Below are 21,603 nucleotides of genomic sequence, written 5' to 3'. Positions count from 1 at the left end.
GATCTACTAATGGATAAAATATATGACAGATTAGTTCGCCGTCTCAGTTTGCAGGCCAATAGTCTACTACACCTATTGTCGCTGTCATAATAAGTTTGCTGTAGTTTAAGTGCGAGTTGTTTACAGTCTTTATCTAGTAAGGTAGTAACAATATCTCTTTGCGTCTGTAGGTCCTTTTTCAGGGTTACATCTGTCGGTGTTAATTTGAGTTTCTTTTCAACCAAAGTAATAGTAGTCAGTGCATTCTGTAGTGCATTGCGTTGTTGTTTGTGTTTATGAGACTGCATGCTGATAAGATTCCCCCCTGATTGTGCTTTTATGGGCCTCCCAGATCAGTCTAAAGTCAGGTATAGAGGATACATTTAAGTGAAAATATTCCTGAAGGCGGGTCTCAATCTTTTCTATATACAATGGGTGGTCTAAAAGATCGTTGTCTAATTTCCATACATACATGGAGTGTGGTGCTGAAGGCCACTCGATGGAACATGTCACCATCAAGTGATCCGTCCATCCTGTGGGGGTTATTGCTGATCTAACTGCCAGTGATAAACACAACACGTCCAAAATCTGGGTAAATTTGCAGTGAGTGATCCAAATAAGATATCTTTCTCAGTTGTCTTGCTTTGGTCCATATTTCCTCCCTGTCTGTAAATCTCAAGAATTTGAGAATGACATCTCTAGGGGGTGCGCCAGCTGGTGGGGGTGGTCTTAATGCACGGTGAACCCTCTCCAATTCCATGTTGGGTATAACTGGGTCCCCCTAAAGCTGTTGAAACAGATTTTGCAAGTATTCTTTGAGTTCAGAGCTCTTTATTATTTCTGGAATACCCCGCACCCTTAAGTTAGACCGCCGACTGCTGTTATTATTATTATTATCAGGTATTTGTATAGCGCCAACAGATTCCACAGCACTGGTTTTCGAGATCTTCAATTTTTTCTTGCATAGTCTCTATTTGTGAGGCTTGGACGTTTACATGTGTATCAAGGGCCCCCATCATGTCATTAATAGTAGTTTGCATATCCTCCACTTCTTCTACTCTGCTTCCCAAAATATTAATATCTTTTCGCATGGATGTAAGCTCCTTGGTTATCAATGATTTTAGAGAAGCAAAATCTTCTTTTGATGGCAGGTTAGCAATATCCTGTTTTAGCTGAGTTATATAAGAAGCAGCTACCTGCATTTCTGAATTGCTGGGTGGGTCTATGGAGGGCTCAGCAGGTACTGCTGTCTGGGGTGCCGGGTTGGTTATTGTGTCCGAGAGCTGAAAAAATCTGCTCACTGAGACTGGTGTAGTGGTCTGGCTTTTCGTGAGCTTCTCCCCTTTAGGTAAACGTCTAGCCGCCATTTTTGTGAGAGAAATGTCCAGCTATGCCGTGTGCCCTTTCATAGGGTTAATGATAAATAGTGCAGAATATCAGAAGGAGACAGGGAGGTTTGAACCTTCAGTAGCACCTGCATGGGGATTTGCAATAAAGTACAGTGTTCAGCCGTTACGTTTTCTGTTAGATGCAGACTGCATGTTGCACACAACCTTACTGGCGTTATTAACAGAGGCCTCCTGCCTCCGATATATTAAAGTACATCATGCCCCTTCCTCCTCTCTCTGATATGACCAGACATATGTGCATTAAAAAATAAGGGTGCCAGTGAATTCGTAGCAGGGTTGTTATCACAGGGTGTTAAGGGGTTAACGAGTGTTGCAAGGAACTCTATGTCCAGATGAGTAGCTATAGTGCTGCATGAATCATATTGTGCATCTTACCCCTACGTAGGAGCTGGGTCTAGGAGGAATCCTGGTATCTTGTCCGCGTGGCCTGCACACGGCCCTTCTAAGATGGCAGCAGCCTCCCTGAAGTGGTTAGTAAACAATCTACTACCGTCTTAATTGCGGCTCAGGGCGCCTTCAGTCCGTTCCGGTCAGTGTCCCCACATCTTCATGCACCTGTGAGCCACTCCGGTGTCTGTTTATGGCATATAGATGGTCCTGGGTCTTTTCTCCAGCACGGAGCTGATTCACCTTGCGGCCATTTGCCTGCACGGTCGAGCTCCGCCCCCGGAATTCGTTATTATGTGTTAATGGTGTCAGTGGTGAGAATTTGGATGATGGGTCGCGATACTTTTGAATAAAAAATCAGAATATCATATTGTAGATACAGAATTGGACCCCGAAGGTCGGTTTCTAATTATAGAAATAATTATTAATAAGATCAAGTATATATTGTGTAGTATTTATGGTCCTAATCATGTCGACCGTGATTTTTGGATTAACCTGACAGTGACATTGCATAGATATATAGGTCAAAATCGTAAATAGTAGCCGGAGACTTTAATTTATTTAGCAGATTCGATTTTGGATAGTTCAAATAAAAAAAACGTAAATACTAGAGATAGGAATGTACGAATCTTGCAAAAATGTTATTCCCAATTGGGTCTTATTGATATATGGCGAGTTCAAAACCCAGATGTTCGTGCATATACATGCATGTCCAAAGTACATCAATCGCTATCCAGAATTGATTATTTTTGTATTTCAGATTCTTTACTTAAGTGGAGATGGGTGGCCAAAATCGAGGATATCTTAATCTCGGACCATGCCGCAATATCATTAAATTGTAATTCTGATATTAAAGGTTCTGTTAATAATATCTATTTTCTCAAACATCTAATTAATAATATTAGCTTTCATAATTGGTTAAGTAATAAGTGGTTAGAATTCTATAATTATAACTCAAATTATCTTGGAAAAATAGAAGTGTTTTGGGAGACGGCTAAAGCTGCTTTGCGTGGTGAAATTAAATCCTTTATGTCCCACCAGAAGAAAAAATGTAGTCGTATTGAAATGCAGTTAGCTAATCAAGTTAAAAACGCGTATAGAGTCTACTTAAATAACCCTATCAAACTTCGATGGGACACAAGATTTACTTTTCTAAATGCACAGTTTTATGTTTGTAATCAATTCCTCTTTCTTTATTTTCATTCTCTAAAATTTACATTTTAAATCATTTTAGGTGTTATGAATGTGACGAAGAGCTTTCAACTCAGTGCAACAAGAAGGCCCTAGCTCAGATTGCTGACTTCCTCCAAAAACATTCATCTCGCTCTACAAAAGGTAGGACCCATGCTACAGCCACTTGCCAGACTCACTGTAAAGAGTCATGGCCACCCAAAGTACAGTCTACGGGACACATTGTGCTTTGCGTATACAGATGTGGCCCTTAAATACAGTAGAGTTGCTTAATCAACAAACGTGTAATTAAAAAGTCAATGTTTTTTTCTGAATTTCACATGAGCAGTAGATTTTTTGTTTTTGTTTTTTTGTGACAAATTTCTAAATTTCCTTTCATCTCACATCTCCCTGTATCACATGACAGCCATTGTGAACTTTTGCACATAATCAGTGTGTCACAAAAACGGTAAAATAAAAAGACTGCTCTTCTTCTTCCTTTTTTTTTTTTTTTTTTTTTTTTTTTTTTTTGTTTGTGATCAGTGATACACCTCCAAAGATGCTGACAACATTACTTATATGTATGGTGTATTATTATTTTACTATGATTGTCATTTATTTGTAGAGTGTCAACAGATTCTGCAGTGCTATAAACATAGGTATTCTTTGCAAAGTTAGCATTTATATGAGCCAAATGGGTAGAGGGCCTTGCCAAGAGTTACACTGTTGTAGATCATCTTTCATGACGGTGATCTACAGGACAGCTGGGCTAATAGGCTTTCTCCAACATTGGTGTGTCCGGTCCACGGCGTCATCCTTACTTGTGGGATATTCTCTTCCCCAACAGGAAATGGCAAAGAGTCCCAGCAAAGCTGGTCACATGATCCCTCCTAGGCTCCGCCCACCCCAGTCATTCTCTTTGCCGTTGCACAGGCAACATCTCCACGGAGATGGTTAAGAGTTTTTTGGTGTTTAAATGTAGTTTTTATTCTTCTATCAAGTGTTTGTTATTTTAAAATAGTGCTGGTATGTACTATTTACTCTGAAACAGAAAAGGATGAAGATTTCTGTTTGTAAGAGGAAGATGATTTTAGCAGACAGTAACTAAAATCGTTTGCTGTTTCCACATAGGACTGTTGAGATGAAGTAACTTCAGTTGGGGGAAACAGTTAGCAGACTCTTCTGCTTAAGGTATGACTAGCCATATTTCTAACAAGACTGTGTAATGCTGGAAGGCTGTCATTTCCCCTCATGGGGACCGGTAAGCCATTTTCTTAGTCAAAAACAAACAGAATAAAGGGCTTATTATGGGCTAAAAAACTGGTAGACATTTTTATGGGCTAAATCGATTGCTTTATTTGTGCATATTATTCAAATTTAGGCTAACAATTGACATTTATAGTCTTGGGGAACGTTTATAAAATGGCAGGCACTGTATTGGACACCTTTTTCAGTCAGGGGGCCTTTCTAGTCATAGACTGAGCCTCATTTTCGCGCCATTAATGTGCAGTTGTTTTTTGAGAGCAGGGCATGCAGATGCATGTGTGAGGATCTAAGAATCTCTGAAAAAGCTTTTAGAAGGCGTCATTTGGTATCGTATTCCCCTCAGGGCTTGGTTGGGTCTTAGCAAAGACTGTATCTGGGACTGTATAGGGGTTAAATTGAAAAACGGCTCCGGTTCCGTTATTTTAAGGGTTAAAGCTCTGAAATTTGGTGTGCAATACTTTTAAGGCTTTAAGACACTGTGGTGAAAATTTGGTGATTTTTGAACAATTCCTTCATACTTTTTCACGTATTCAGTAATAAAGTGTTTTCTGTTTGAAATTTAAAGTGACAGTAACGGTTTTATTTTAAAACGTTTTTTGTGCATTGTTGACAAGTTTAAGCCTGTTTAACATGTCTGTACCTTCAGATAAGCTATGTTCTATATGTATGAAAGCAAATGTGTCTCCCCATTTAAATTTGTGATAATTGTGCCATAGCGTCCAAACAAGGTAAGGACAGTACTGCCACAAATAATGATATTGCCCAAGATTATTCCTCAAATGAGGGGAGTAAACATGATACTACATCATCTCCTACTGTGTCTACACCAGTTTTGCCCATGCAGGAGGCCCCTAGTACATCTAGTGCGCCAATACTTATTACCATGCAACAATTAACGGCTGTAATGGATAACTCCATAGCAAATCTTTTATCCAAAATGCCTACTTATCAGAGAAAGCGCGATTGCTCTGTTTTAAACACTGAAGAGCAAGAGGACGCTGATGATAATTGTTCTGTCATACCCTCACACCAATCTGAAGGGGCCATGAGGGAGGTTTTGTCTGAGGGAGAAATTTCAGATTCAGGAAAAATTTCTCATCAAGCTGAACCTGATGTTGTGACATTTAAATTTAAATTAGAACATCTCCGCGCACTGCTTAAGGAGGTGTTATCTACTCTGGATGATTGCGACAATTTGGTCATTCCAGAGAAATTATGCAAGATGGACAGGTTCCTAGAGGTTCCGGTGCCCCCCGACGCTTTTCCTATACCCAAGCGGGTGGCGGACATAGTAAATAAAGAGTGGGAAAAGCCCGGCATACCTTTTGTTCCTCCCCCTATATTTAAGAAATTATTTCCTATGGTCGACCCCAGAAAGGACTTATGGCAGACAGTCCCCAAGGTCGAGGGGGCAGTTTCTACTCTAAACAAACGCACTACTATTCCTATCGAAGATAGTTGTGCTTTCAAAGATCCTATGGATAAAAAATTGGAAGGTTTGCTTAAAAAGATTTTTGTACAGCAAGGCTACCTTCTACAACCAATTTCATGCATTGTTCCTGTCACTACGGCAGCGTGGTTCTGGTTCGAGGAATTAGAAAAGTCGCTCAGTAGAGAAACTCCATATGAGGAGGTTATGGACAGAGTTCACGCACTTAAATTGGCTAACTCTTTTATTTTAGATGCCGCTTTGCAATTAGCAAAATTAGCGGCGAAAAATTCAGGGTTTGCTATTGTGGCGCGCAGAGCGCTTTGGCTAAAGTCTTGGTCAGCGGATGTGTCATCCAAGACAAAATTACTTAACATTCCTTTCAAAGGTAAAACTTTATTTGGACCTGATTTGAAAGAGATTATTTCAGACATCACTGGGGGAAAGGGCCACGCCCTTCCACAGGATAGGTCTTTTAAGGCTAAAAATAAGCCTAGTTTTCGTCCCTTTCGCAGAAATGGACCAGCCTCTAATTCTGCATCCTCTAAGCAAGAGGGTAATGCCTCACAACCCAAACCAGCCTGGAAACCAATGCAAGGCTGGAACAAGGGTAAGCAGGCCAAGAAGCCTGCCACTGCTAACAAGACAGCATGAAGGAGTAGCCCCCGATCCGGGACCGGATCTGGTGGGGGGCAGACTCTCTCTCTTTGCTCAGGCTTGGGCAAGAGATGTTCAGGATCCTTGGGCGCTAGAAATAGTTTCTCAAGGTTATCTCCTGGAATTCAAGGAACTACCCCCAAGGGGAAGGTTCCACAAGTCTCACTTATCCTCAAACCAAATAAAGAGACAGGCATTCTTACATTGTGTAGAAGACCTGTTAAAGATGGGAGTGATACACCCAGTTCCAATAAAGGAACAAGGAATGGGATTTTATTCCAATCTGTTCGTAGTTCCCAAAAAAGAGGGAATGTTCAGACCAATTTTGGATTTGAAGATCCTAAACAAATTTCTCAGGGTACCATCGTTCAAAATGGAAACTATTCGAACGATTCTACGCACCATCCAGGAAAGTCAATTTATGACTACCGTGGATCTAAAGGATGCGTACCTACATATCCCTATCCACAAGGAACATCATCAGTTCCTAAGGTTCGCTTTTCTGGACAAACATTACCAGTTTGTGGCTCTTCCATTCGGATTAGCCACTGCTCCAAGGATTTTCACAAAGGTGCTAGGGTCCCTTCTAGCGGTTCTAAGACCAAGGGGCATTGCAGTAGTACCTTACTTGGACGACATTCTAATACAAGCGTCGTCCCTGTCAAAGGCAAAGGCTCATACGGACATCGTTTTAGCCTTTCTCACATCTCACGGATGGAAGATGAACAAAGAAAAGAGTTCTCTGTCCCCGTCAACAAGAGTTCCCTTCTTGGGAACAATAATAGATTCCTTAGAAATGAGGATTTTTCTGACAGAGGTCAGAAAATCAAAACTTCTAAGCTCTTGTCAAGTGCTTCATTCTGTTCCTCGTCCTTCCATAGCGCAGTGCATGGAAGTAATAGGATTGATAGTTGCAACAATGGACATAGTTCCTTTTGCACGAATTCATCTAAGACCATTACAACTGTGCATGCTCAAACAGTGGAATGGGGATTATACAGACTTGTCTCCAATGATTCAAGTAGATCAAAAGACCAGAGATTCACTCCGTTGGTGGCTGACCCTGGACCATCTGTCCCAGGGAATGAGCTTCCGCAGGCCAGAGTGGGTCATTGTCACGACCGACGCCAGTCTAGTGGGCTGGGGTGCGGTCTGGGAATCCCTGAAAGCTCAGGGTCTATGGTCTCGGGAAGAGTCTCTTCTCCCGATAAACATTCTGGAACTGAGAGCGATATTCAATGCTCTCAGAGCTTGGCCTCAACTAGCAAAGGCCAAATTCATAAGGTTCCAATCAGACAACATGACGACTGTTGCGTATATCAATCATCAAGGGGGAACAAAGAGTTCCCTGGCGATGAAAGAAGTGACCAAAATAATTCAATGGGCGGAGGATCACTCCTGCCACTTGTCTGCGATCCACATCCCAGGAGTGGAAAATTGGGAAGCGGATTTTCTGAGTCGTCAGACATTTCATCCGGGGGAGTGGGAACTCCATCCGGAAATCTTTGCCCAAATAACTCAATTATGGGGCATTCCAGACATGGATCTGATGGCGTCTCGTCAGAACTTCAAGGTTCCTTGCTACGGGTCCAGATCCAGGGATTCCAAGGCGACTCTAGTAGATGCACTAGTAGCTCCTTGGACTTTCAACCTAGCTTACGTATTCCCACCGTTTCCTCTCATTCCCAGGCTGGTAGCCAGGATCAATCAGGAGAGGGCCTCGGTGATCTTGATAGCTCCTGCGTGGCCACGCAGGACTTGGTATGCAGACCTGGTGAATATGTCATCGGCACCACCATGGAAGCTACCTTTGAGACAGGACCTTCTTGTTCAAGGTCCATTCGAACACCCAAATCTGGTATCCCTCCAACTGACGGCTTGGAGATTGAACGCTTGATTCTATCAAAGCGTGGGTTTTCAGATTCGGTGATAGATACTCTGGTTCAGGCCAGAAAACCTGTAACTAGAAAAATTTACCATAAAATATGGAAAAAATATATCTGTTGGTGTGAATCCAAAGGATTCCCATGGAATAAGATAAAAATTCCTAAGATTCTCTCCTTTCTTCAAGAAGGTTTGGAGAAAGGATTATCTGCAAGTTCTCTAAAGGGACAGATCTCTGCATTATCTGTCTTACTACACAAAAGACTGGCAGCTGTGCCAGATGTTCAAGCATTTGTTCAGGCTCTGGTTAGGATCAAGCCTGTTTACAGACCTTTGACTCCTCCCTGGAGTCTAAATTTAGTTCTTTCAGTTCTTCAAGGGGTTCCGTTTGAACCCTTACATTCCATAGATATTAAGTTACTATCTTGGAAAGTTTTGTTTTTGGTTGCAATTTCTTCTGCTAGAAGAGTTTCAGAATTATCTGCTCTGCAGTGTTCTCCTCCTTATCCGGTGTTCCATGCAGATAAGGTGGTTTTTGCGTACTAAGCCTGGTTTTCTTCCTAAAGTTGTTTCTAACAAAAATATTAACCAGGAGATAGTTGTACCTTCTTTGCGTCCGAATCCAGTTTCAAAGAAGGAACGTTTGTTACACAATTTGGAAGTTGTCCGTGCTCTAAAGTTCTATTTAGAGGCTACTAAAGATTTCAGACAAACATCTTCCTTGTTTGTTGTTTATTCTGGTAAAAGGAGAGGTCAAAAGGCGACTTCTACCTCTCTTTCCTTTTGGCTTAAAAGCATCATCCGATTGGCTTATGAGACTGCCGGACGGCAGCCTCCTGAAAGAATCACAGCTCACTCCACTAGGGCTGTGGCTTCCACATGGGCCTTCAAGAACGAGGCTTCTGTTGACCAGATATGTAAGGCAGCGACTTGGTCTTCACTGCACACTTTTGCCAAATTTTACAAATTTGATACTTTTGCTTCTTCGGAGGCTATTTTTGGGAGAAAGGTTTTGCAAGCTGTGGTTCCTTCCGTTTAGGTGACCTGATTTGCTCCCTCCCTTCATCCGTGTCCTAAAGCTTTGGTATTGGTTCCCACAAGTAAGGATGACGCCGTGGACCGGACACACCAATGTTGGAGAAAACAGAATTTATGCTTACCTGATAAATTACTTTCTCCAACGGTGTGTCCGGTCCACGGCCCGCCCTGGTTTTTTAATCAGGTCTGATGAATTATTTTCTCTAACTACAGTCACCACGGTATCATATGGTTTCTCCTATATATATTTCCTCCTGTCCGTCGGTCGAATGACTGGGGTGGGCGGAGCCTAGGAGGGATCATGTGACCAGCTTTGCTGGGACTCTTTGCCATTTCCTGTTGGGGAAGAGAATATCCCACAGGTAAGGATGACGCCGTGGACCGGACACACCGTTGGAGAAAGTAATTTATCAGGTAAGCATAAATTCTGTTTTTATGCTAAGGGGGTTCAGCGAATGACAAAAGAGGCAAGGAACTGAGGTAAGAAAAGATTAGCATACATTGCATACATACCTGAACAGTAGAGTCTTGAGGAGCGAGGCAGAGAGTTCCACAAAATAGGGGGTATACCTTGATGTGAGGATGTATCAAGAAAAGAGGATAGAAAGGGGTCATTAACAGAGTGAAGGGGACCCCTAAACTACCACATACCCACCGCAATTACTAACATATTAACCCCTAAACCACCTAATACAGCAAATACTATCTTATTAACCCCTTAACCGCCACATACCGTACGCAAGTATTAACCCCTATACCACCACATACCCCAAATACAAACTATAGATATATATATATATATACATCTCTGAGGAAGCGCATGAGAGCATGCGTGAAACATGTCAGATAATATGAAGCTGCTGCTATTCACTATCTGCTGAATAAACTCATCTTCTTTTTCTCCTATTTTTATATATATATATATATATATACATATATATATATATATATATATATATATATATATATATATATATATATATATATATATATATATATACTGTGTATGTATATATATATATATATATATATATATATATATATGTAATATTTCAATAAAGCACATTGATGTTAGTCATTTTTCATGTGCGCTAACTCGACACAACACTAGACCTATATCGCAAAACGAGAAGGGCGATACTCATGTTTTTATAAAAATTTAATTTTTATTAAGAAATATTTATTTCTATATATAGGCAGACCTCGTTTTATTGCCCTTCACAGATATTGCTCTTTTTACAAATTAAAGGTTTGTGACAACTCTATGTCAGAAAATAGGATTCTTAAAAGCTATATCGATCAGAACCCAATGCTTGTGGAAAAAGGGTTCCGTTAGGGACTATAGTTTAATGGTTTCAGGCCACAATCCGACCAAGTTAGTCCTCTGTGAAGTATTAAATATGTAGTATTCACCCCTGTGTGAACCAGGCACTACAGTGGGCTAGACAGTATAAAGCAACAAATGTGATTGTATCCCTCTGTGGTTGTGTTAAAGCTTAACAAGTATTAGCTAATAGAGTACAGAAGTAATAGAAGCAAATCTATGCAAGCCGTAAATAGAGAGTTAAGTAGTATTCACTCACCCAAATAGCATCTTCGAGTATACTGGTTTAAACTGTAGAATTTTTTACTTGTGGTTAGCGTGGTGTTCACCTCCAGCACTGTGTATGCATTGCCTTGTTGAACTGACCTCTCGATGTCGATATGGCTGCTTTCCACCTGGAGGAGACATGCTGGCTGGTGACATCACCAGATGCGGTCCGGAGCTGCCTCTGCTCCAAAAAAACAATAAATAAAGGAAAATCCAAAACCCTGAAGAAAAGTAAAACTTCACTTTTATTGTACATCCAAATAAAACAATAGATATGCCAAATGAGTCACTAATGTCAGCATGTCTTGAATCGGACCATAAGCCTACGCGTTTCATGCCGCACTCGGCACTTCGTCAGGGCTATCACACCTGTATAGCCGTTAAAGATTTATACACCTGTTTCATTGCATCATAGACACGTGATCATAAAATTAATATTAGTAATATTGCAAGTTTGTTGCCTATGGAATCTCTACTAATGCAATGATGTATTTTGTAAACACATTGAAACAGTTAATTTTATGATCACGTGTCTATGATGCAATGAAACAGGTGTATAAATCCTTAATGGGTATACAGGTGTGATAGCCCTGACGAAGTGCCGAATGCGGCATGAACCTCGTAGGCTGATGGCCAGGACTTGCTGACACCAGTGACTCCTTTGGCATATCTATTGTTTTATTTGGTTGTACAATAAAAGTGAAGTTTTACTTTTCCTCTGTTTTTTTGACTTACCTTTATTTACAACTCTATGTCAAGCAAGTTTTGTCAGCTCCATTTTTACAACACACAGAGAAAGTCCAGCACTCCCTTACAAGCTCTCAGCTAAGATTAAAAGCAAAACTGGAAGAGTTAATTACCACATCTGGCCAAATGGGACAATCCCAGGTACCACGTCAAGGTCTCTTCCAAAATCTGGGTCCCTAATACAGCAATGCAAACTCATAATCAAACAAACTGGGAACAAGTCAGGGTTCACAGACTTATGTAATCACCCTATACATATACAAAACACGGAAGGGGACTACACTCTCAGACTGGACTGGGTGCACATCCTTTAACCCTGCAACATGCTCATCCCTGAGTGCTATAGCACTCTCAGGAAGCTGTGCTGTCCCCAGAGTCACAGGCAGTTAACCCCAGACAAGTCTGGGTGCAAGGCCAATAGGGAAAATTACAAAATAAATTAAAAAAACACACAGAGAAAGTCCAGCACTCGCTTACAAGCTCTCAGCTAAGATTAAAAGCAAAACTGGAAGAGTTAGTTACCGCATCTGGCTAAATGGGACAAGCCCAGGTACCACGTCAAGGCATCTTCCAAAACCTGGGTCCCTAATACAGCCATACAAATGCAAGCTCTCAATTAAACAAACTGGGAACAAGTCAGGGTTCACAGACTTATGTCATCACCCTAGACATATACAAAACACGGAAGGGGACTGCACTCTCAGAGTGGACTGGGTACACATCCCATGACCCTGCAACATGATCAGCCCTGGGTGCTATAGCACTCTCAACAAGCTGTGCTGTCCTCAGTCACAGGCAGTTAACCCCAGACTAATCTGGGTGCAAGGCCCATAGGGAAAATTACAAAATAAATTAATACAACACACAGATAAAGTCCAGCACTCGCTTACAAGCTCTCAGCTAAAATTAAAAGCAAAACTGGAAGAGTAAGTTACCACATCTGGCCAAATGGGACAAGCCCAGGTACCATGTCAAGGTCTCTTCCAAAACCTGGGTGCCTAATACAGACATACAAATGCAAGCTCTCAATCAAACAAACTGGGAACAAGTCAGGGTTCACAGATATTGCTCTTTTTACAAATTAAAGGTTTGTGACAAGTCTGTTAAGCAAGTCTATCAGCTCCATTTTGCCAACATATATTAACATATAAATGCATAAATAAACATAAATACACATAAATAGATCACTCACTAAAGGCTCAGATGATGGTTAGCATTTTTTAGCAATAAAGTATTTTTAATTAAAGTATGTACATTGTTTTATTTAGTTTTTAATGACCGAGTAAACTTTACTTTTTATTGGAAGTACCGACTGGATTTCCCTTTGTTGCACATTGTTTTGTTTAGACATAATGCTATTACACACTCAATAGACTACAGTATAGTGTAAATGTGACTTTTATATATACTGGGAAACAAATAAATTAGTGACTCACATTCGCTTTATTGGGGTGGTCTGTTATTAAACCTGCAATATCTCCAACGTACACCTGTGTATATCTAAAGGAATCAGGGTGGATTTGATTCCAATCACTAGTCAGTAAGCCCGATTTTTAAATTGTTTTAAATCATGGTTTTCATTTTTAGAATAATACATTTTCAGATGATTTTTCCAGTTATATCGGAGCATTACTAATTTGGTTATATAGTATTAGAAACGCATATATAAATCATTGAAATTAATGAAATTATTGGAAGGTGAACTATCTCCAGTTTAATAGGTTAATCATTCATATTTTATCAACTTTTAAACTGTACTTTATTGGAAGGAGAAAATAGTGATTACCTTTAATAATAACAATTTAAACAGCTTTATAATTTTGTTTAAAGTGAATGTAAATTTAGATGATAAAGTGCCTGGTTTTTAAAAATCCGATTTAAAAAAGGGGCACTTTAATTCATCAAAATTTACATTTCACTCGTGTTGTGAAAATACTTACCTTTTAATCTTGACAGCCGCTCCAGCGATTCCCCCGGTCGTCACAAGCCTCTTCATACATCCTCCATATAGTAAACAACAAACCATAATATGAAAGAATTGATACAAGTCCGGTATAAGCAAACGGATATTGGATCAGAACCAGGATAGTGTGGGAATGCCCAAATATCAGGCACAATATAACCCACTAACAAATAGTCCAATCAAATCCAATATAGCTGTGTGCTCTGCAAAGACTCTGACGTGTAAGTTCACATAGAAACGGACATGGTGGCAGATACTAAACAAATGACACATTGTACATTATAGGGATATATACTACAATTGGAAAATGACATAGGGAGAAAATCTAATATTATCAAAAAATGGCAAATAATTGCAATGTATTGATCACAGGAGAGAAAAGAATTGATCACAGGAGAGGAAAAAATAGAATGGATCATGGATCTTAAGTATGATTATAGAAACACCTGCCAATCTAAGTGGGTGTTAAGGCCCTTGGGTATGATAGTGTCTAGTAAGAATGTCCATTTTGCTTCTCTCTGTAGGAGCAATTTGTCTCTGTTTCCTCCTCTCGGCATAGGTGGTACATGATCTATAATGGTGTACTTGAGATCTGATACACTGTGCTGTAATTCATAGAAATGTCTGGCCACAGGTTGTTCCATTTTTCAGTGCGGAGATCATCTGAGGTTTTTCCCACATAATATAGTCCACAGCTACAGTGTAAGAGATACACGATGTAAGTAGTAGTGCAGGTAAGACGAAACCTATGTTTGTAGGTTTTTCGTCTATGTGAGTGAGTAAATGTAGAGCCAGTAATCAGGTCCCCGCATGTAACGCATCCTAAGCATCGGAACACACCCAATTTCTTGATGTAGACTGTTTATAACAGTGTACCGGATCGGTTTTAATCAAAACGTCCCGTAGAGACCTAGATCTCCTGTAGCCTATCCTCGGTGGTCCTGTTTTAGCCAAAGGCAAGGATTTGTCCGTGTTGATGATGTCCCAATGTTTCTTAAGAGTGTCCATCAATGGTCCCTTGTCCCCAGTAAATGTGGTGACAAATGTCATCCTGGGTGGTTCTTGATGTGTAGTTACATCCTGATTAGTCAGTATTCCTTCACATTGACTTGATAATAGTTGTTTAGGATAGCTCCTCGATTCAAAGCGATGAATCATCTCCCCCAATTGTTCATCTCTTTTTTTCAATCTAAGAGTTGTTTCTTATAACTCTTAAGAGTTGTGATTTGGGTAGTGCTTTTTTCAAAGCGGGAGGATGGCAGCTAGTGTAATGCAGAAGTGCATTCCTATCGGTTTCTTTCCTAAACAACGTTGACTGAATCTTCTCATCCTTTTTATACAGTCTGACATCCATGAAGTCAATCTGAGTCTTGCTCATGAGCATCTTAAACTTCAGAGCTGTGTTGACCATATTCAGTTGTTGAAACCAATCCTCCAACTGTTCTAGTGTACCCGACCAGATCATAAACACGTCGTCTATGTATCTCTTGAAAAAAAGGATTTCTTTCTTATGGAAAAGCGTGGTTTCAAACTCCTCAAAGTATGCCATATAAAGGTTGGCATATAATGGGGCCACATTGGACCCCATCGCTGTGCCCATCATCCTGTAAGTAGAAAGCATGCTCAAACCTGAAGTAGTCGGTAGTAAGACAGGTTTCTAGTAGTTGAAGTAACACCTCTGGAGGAGGTCCCACATATGGATATCTGGATAGTTGGAATTCTATTGCACTCAATATCAGTAGATACTTGAGAATAATGTTGAGGAATCAGCAGGGCCGCCAATAGAAATGTTGGGGCCCCTGACTTAACCATTGATCAGGCCCCCCCCCCTCCTTTGACATGTGCAATTTTTGACCAAGTGACTAAAACGTATATGCACTTTATTCTTAAGTGTCTATTTAAACTTGGAAATGTTGTAAAGGTAGTAACATACACACACTCATACACTGAAACACACACACACACTCACTCACACATAAGGATTCAAATATAGACACTCTAGCAGACACGCAAAGAAACTCACTCAGACACAGACACCCAAACAGACACTCAGCACTTGTTTACATTGACCTGACAAGTAATGAGGTAAACTACAGTTTTGTAAAAAAAAAAAAAGGAGATTTAGAAAGCAAAATATGGAGTTCTGTAAAGGAAGATGCCAACTAAATGATGACAACAGCATGCAGTGGCTGAAAGGAAGGGCCCTGAACTGTCTAAACAATAATTTAAAGGTTAAATGGTGGATTGGTGACTTCCAGAAAGGTCTCGTTAGTCTTAAATTCTGTAGAAAGATGTAAATAATCAGTAGTAAGTTCAAAATGTCCTAAAAAGGAACAGACAATGGACACACACACAAACTCAAACTTGCACATACACCCAAGGAAACACCGACAGAGACAGCCTCAGAAAACACACAAAGACATACTCACACACAGAGAGACAACCACATAAAACACAGAACGACATACATACACACACCCTCACTGAGACATCCACAGAAAACACACAAAGACATACACACAACCTCACAGAGACACCCACAGAAAACACACACCCTCACAGAGACATCCACAGAAAACACAAACATACACACCCACCCTCACAGAGGGATCCAGAGAAAATACACAAAGACAAACATACACACACACCCTCAGAGAGACACCCATAGAGAAATCTCACACATATGCACACACCCTCACAGACATCCACAGAAAATGCACAAAGACATACACACCCACCCTCATAGAGAGACCCACAGAAAGAAAATACATACACACTCATAGAGACACAAACCAAAGCACAAAAATATAAACACAAACACCCACAGAAACACTCACAGGAGGAAACATTTATGCACCTTGAATCCCCTAAATCAACAGTGTGTGACATACAGGATAAAAAAAATTGCAGAAATTAAGAGATGACTTTTTAAAGAATCATATTTGTAAATGTACAAACAAAAATAATTCTGTGAATTCAAAGTTGTACATTAATGATCTGGGTAGATGGCTAGATGAAGAAAAGTACTTTTAAAAGGTTGACATATGTTTGTTTTTTCCCCAACCAAGAGCACCACTTCAAATATAGTGTACAAATGTTCCCATCTGTCAGCTGTACTTATGGATTTTGAAAATGCTGTACTCTATATGGTCTTGTTGGAACCATAAGCTGTGGTACTCATACCATTAGATCTGGTTAAATGCAGGATTTAGGCTTGTTGGTATGAATTTCTAAATTAAGTCATCTGTAGTGTAAACTGAACAGATTTAAGTTAACCTGTCTCATTTCAAACACTAAGCAATCTTAGTCTGAGAGTATAACATTTTATGCAGATGTAAAAATCTTAGATAAAATGCCTCCTTGCATCTGGAAAGTCCTTGCATAAAGGGGTAGATAATTGGAATGTAATATATATATATATATATATATATATATATAAAATGCATATCTGCTAAAAGGGTATCCACCATTTGTGTATTGAGGAGGAAACATTTCTACATGGTTTTAAATATAGAATTTCTACAGCATTGTCAAATAATCATAAATACACTGCTGCTAAAAAAATGTGTTTTTATGGACCCCTGGCCCCACCATACAACTACTACCACACTGAAATTGCACAAAGAAGTAAAAATAATTTGCTAAGTAAGTCCTACCTCCTCTGCAAATGAAAGTGATCTGCCGTCTGACTCAGGCACACACTGTAAAAACAAAGTGCCAAGTCTGTCTCACACTGTACATAGTGGTTTAGTGCACACTCAGAAATCCTCTCAATTGCTAATACTTTACTCCTTGTAATAACATTTCCCATGCTCAATTAGCACTCCGCTGTAGTACGCACTGGTGGCTGCCAAAAAAAAAAATCAGTCACAAAGTTGAAGATACGCCGGGGCTGGATATTTCAACAAGATAACGACTCAAAACACTGCTCAAAATCTACTCTGGCATTTATGCAGAGGAACAATTACAATGTTCTGGAATGGCCATCCCAGTCCCCAGACCTGAATATCATTGAAAATCTGTGGGAGATGTTTTGCAAGGAGGAATGGTCCAAAATACCTTCAATCCAGAATTCAGACACCCATTACAGGCTATAGGAAGCATCTAGAGGCAATATTTCTGTTGGGGTGCCCACATTTATGCACCTGTCTAATTTCGTTTGGATGCATATTGCACATTTTCTGTTAATCCAATAAACCTCATTTCACTACTGAAATATTACTAGTTATTTGATAGATCAAAATGAAATTGCTGATCCAAACACCCAATTATTTATAAATGAAAATTATGGAAATTGTCAGGGGTGCCGAAATGTTTGGATAGTGGATAAAGAGGCGCAGGTCCTAAAGAATTCTTTTTCTAGTGTTCCAGTTAAAGCTGAGGATAAAATAACTTGGCTTTGGTTTGTTTAGATCAACACTTAATAATTAGTGCAGTATACTTACTCTGAAAAATTCAGAGTCCAACTTGATCGGTTGTAGATCAGAATGTACAGTGAGATGCAAAAAAAGGAGAGATTTTGCAGCGCAAAGAAAAAAGACTGTTGGTTACTGGACTAGTTAAATACTAAAACCCACTATCAGAGTAATCAAAAAATAAGTGAAATCAAAATTCAATTCTTTGAAATACCATTGACAACTACATTCACACAAAATAACTTTATTTGGAAAAAATATTAAGGTAGTAGTCCGGCTGGACTAGTACTCACGCACACTCACACACATACGGTTTAAAACTTGCTGGAACTCAGACTGTGTAATTTAATCTGAATTGCACCTTATAAAATATACATCACTTCTTTACAGGAGGTATTAGAGTATTAGTGTATATATAAGTAATCAACCCCTGTAGGTGAGTGAGTATGTTATTAGTAGTGGTAGTGGAGTGTATCTGATAAGTACTTGTACAAAAAAGCACCACAATAATATAGATAATATCCGATTAAATTTCCGGTTTGTGTGCTAAAAAATGTAAAGTCACAAGAAATGATCTGCAGTACACTCGATGTATGTACGTTAGTCAAACAGTCGGAAGTAAAGCTGGTGGTTTACTGTGTTTCTAAAGTTTAATCATTGCCAGTATTGCAAAATATGTTAAATTGGTATTAAAGGACCCCGGTCACAGCAAAGTCATTGGTGATTTTAAAGTACGGTATATAGCTTTAAATTAATTAAAGAATCAAATGCACTTTATATGCATAATGCACATATGCATCATTAAATATAATATTAGTATATGACTTGTACAACCAATTATTAACTTTGCTTTAAAAAAGATAGAAATTAAATTTTCAGTTCAACCTTGCTGAATAAAAATATGCCAACAGGTTACCCACGAATGGAAAGATATGCTGAGCTGAACTAAAAAAAGGTCTCTTCTATAGCGGAGGCCTGTTTAACCATTAGCTATTACTGGAGCTGTAGTTCAACCTTGCTAAGTATGAATATACCAACAGGTTACCCACAAATGGAAAGATATGCTGAGCTGAACTAAAAAAAGGTCTCTTCTATAGCGGAGGCCTGTTTAACCATTAGCTATTACTGGAGCTGTAGTTCAACCTTGCTAAGTATGAATATACCAACAGGTTACCCACGAATGGAAAGATATGCTGAGCTGAACTAAAAAAAGGTCTCTTCTATAGCGGAGGCCTGTTTAACCATTAGCTGTCACTGGAGCTATAGTTCAACCTTGCTAAGTATAAATATACCAACAGGTTACCCACGAATGGAAAGATATGCTGAGCTGAACTGAAAAAAGGTCTCTTCTATAGCGGAGGCCTGTTTAACCATTAGCTATCACTGTATATAACTCTGAACACAGGTTACCCACGAATGGAAAGAAATCTGCTAATCTTAGACTGAAAAAGGTCTCTTCTATAGCGGAGGCCTTGTTTAACATTAACTGCCACTGTCTATAGGCGTAATCACTGCGGTGCAATTGGATATTGAGACTGAGTCAGCTATTAAAATCGAGGTTCCATAACCTCGTGCAGGTGCCCCTGACGCGCGTTTCACATAACGCTTCTTCAGAGGGGAACGTGCCGGCCGGACAGAGCGGGGTATAAGACGATCTTAATCCCGCCCCTGTTTAGCGATTGGTTCATTGCGGTAGGACTCAAAACAATTTGATTGGTTAGCATGCACTCATTACAATGACTGGCATTGATCAAATCCAATTGGATCATGAGCTAGCTGTAACATAGGACTTCAGTGAAAAATAGGACTCAGTGTGTCAATTATGCAGTACGTCAGCAAATGAATATACTGAAACAAGAATTACAGAATGTATCACAGTGTTACATAACTTATAGTATCATTTATTCTGTTGTTTATAGTAATATTTATTGAATTATTATTATGTTAGCATAGATGGTCTTGCACGCAAAAAATTCCAATTGGATTTGATCAATGCCAGTCATTGTAATGAGTGCATGCTAACCAATCAAATTGTTTTGAGTCCTACCGCAATGAACCAATCGCTAAACAGGGGCGGGATTAAGATCGTCTTATACCCCGCTCTGTCCGGCCGGCGCGTACCCCTCTGAAGAAGCGTTATGTGAAACGCGCGTCAGGGGCACCTGCACGAGGTTATGGAACCTCGATTTTAATAGCTGACTCAGTCTCAATATCCAATTGCACCGCAGTGATTACACCTATAGACAGTGGCAGTTAAACAAGGCCTCCGCTATAGAAGAGACCTTTTTCAGTCTAAGATTAGCAAATTTCTTTCCATTCGTGGGTAACCTATGTTCAGAGTTATATACAGTGATAGCTAATGGTTAAACAGGCCTCCGCTATAGAAGAGACCTTTTTCAGTTCAGCTCAGCATATCTTTCCATTCGTGGGTAACCTGTTGGTATATTTATACTTAGCAAGGTTGAACTATAGCTCCAGTGACAGCTAATGGTTAAACAGGCCTCCGCTATAGAAGAGACCTTTTTTTAGTTCAGCTCAGCATATCTTTCCATTCGTGAGTAACCTGTTGGTATATTCATACTTAGCAAGGTTGAACTACAGCTCCAGTAATAGCTAATGGTTAAACAGGCCTCCGCTATAGAAGAGACCTTTTTTTAGTTCAGCTCAGCATATCTTTCCATTCGTGGGTAACCTGTTGGTATATTCATACTTAGCAAGGTTGAACTACAGCTCCAGTAATAGCTAATGGTTAAACAGGCCTCCGCTATAGAAGAGACCTTTTTTTAGTTCAGCTCAGCATATCTTTCCATTCGTGGGTAACCTGTTGGTATATTCATACTTAGCAAGGTTGAACTACAGCTCCAGTAATAGCTAATGGTTAAACAGGCCTCCGCTATAGAAGAGACCTTTTTTTAGTTCAGCTCAGCATATCTTTCCATTAGTGGGTAACCTGTTGGCATATTTTTATTCAGCAAGGTTGAACTGAAAATTTAATTTCTATCTTTTTTAAAGCAAAGTTAATAATTGGTTGTACAAGTCATATACTAATATTATATTTAATGATGCATATGTGCATTATGCATATAAAGTGCATTTGATTCTTTAATTAATTTAAAGCTATATACCGTACTTTAAAATCACCAATGACTTTGCTGTGACCGGGGTCCTTTAATACCAATTTAACATATTTTGCAATACTGGCAATGATTCAACTTTAGAAACACAGTAAACCACCAGCTTTACTTCCGACTGTTTGACTAACATACATACATCGAGTGTACTGCTGATCATTTCTTGTGACTTTACATTTTTTAGCACAAACTGGAAATTTAATTGGATATTATCTATATTATTGTGGTGCTTTTTTGTACAAGTACTTATCAGATACACTCCACTACCACTACTAATAACATACTCACTCACCTACAGGGGTTGATTACTTATATATACACTAATACTCTAATACCTCCTGTAAAGAAGTGATGTATATTTTATAAGGTGCAATTCAGATTAAATTACACAGTCTGAGTTCCAGCAAGTTTTAAACCGTATGTGTGTGAGTGTGTGTGAGTACTAGTCCAGCCGGACTACTACCTTAATATTTTTTCCAAATAAAGTTATTTTGTGTGAATGTAGTTGTCAATGGTATTTCAAAGAATTGAATTTTG

At 39.5% G+C, this 21,603-nt stretch overlaps 1 protein-coding gene across 2 annotated transcripts in view; it reads left to right on the top strand.

The window, feature by feature from the left end:
• Window positions 1-21,603, top strand: part of USP45 (ubiquitin specific peptidase 45) — an 879,557-nt gene that overhangs the window by 33,253 nt on the left and 824,701 nt on the right. For both annotated transcript variants that reach the window (XM_053710569.1, XM_053710568.1), the window contains exon 5: window positions 3,010-3,110. In XM_053710569.1, the coding sequence (XP_053566544.1) occupies window positions 3,010-3,110 (101 nt within the window). The remainder of the gene's footprint in view (window positions 1-3,009; window positions 3,111-21,603) is intronic.

The sequence above is a fragment of the Bombina bombina genome, chromosome 4, assembly GCF_027579735.1.
Source record: "Bombina bombina isolate aBomBom1 chromosome 4, aBomBom1.pri, whole genome shotgun sequence".
Classification (NCBI taxonomy): Eukaryota; Metazoa; Chordata; class Amphibia; order Anura; family Bombinatoridae; genus Bombina; species Bombina bombina.
The sequence above is the reverse complement of the archived record's forward strand: the minus strand, read 5'-3'. Positions and strand labels throughout refer to the sequence as shown.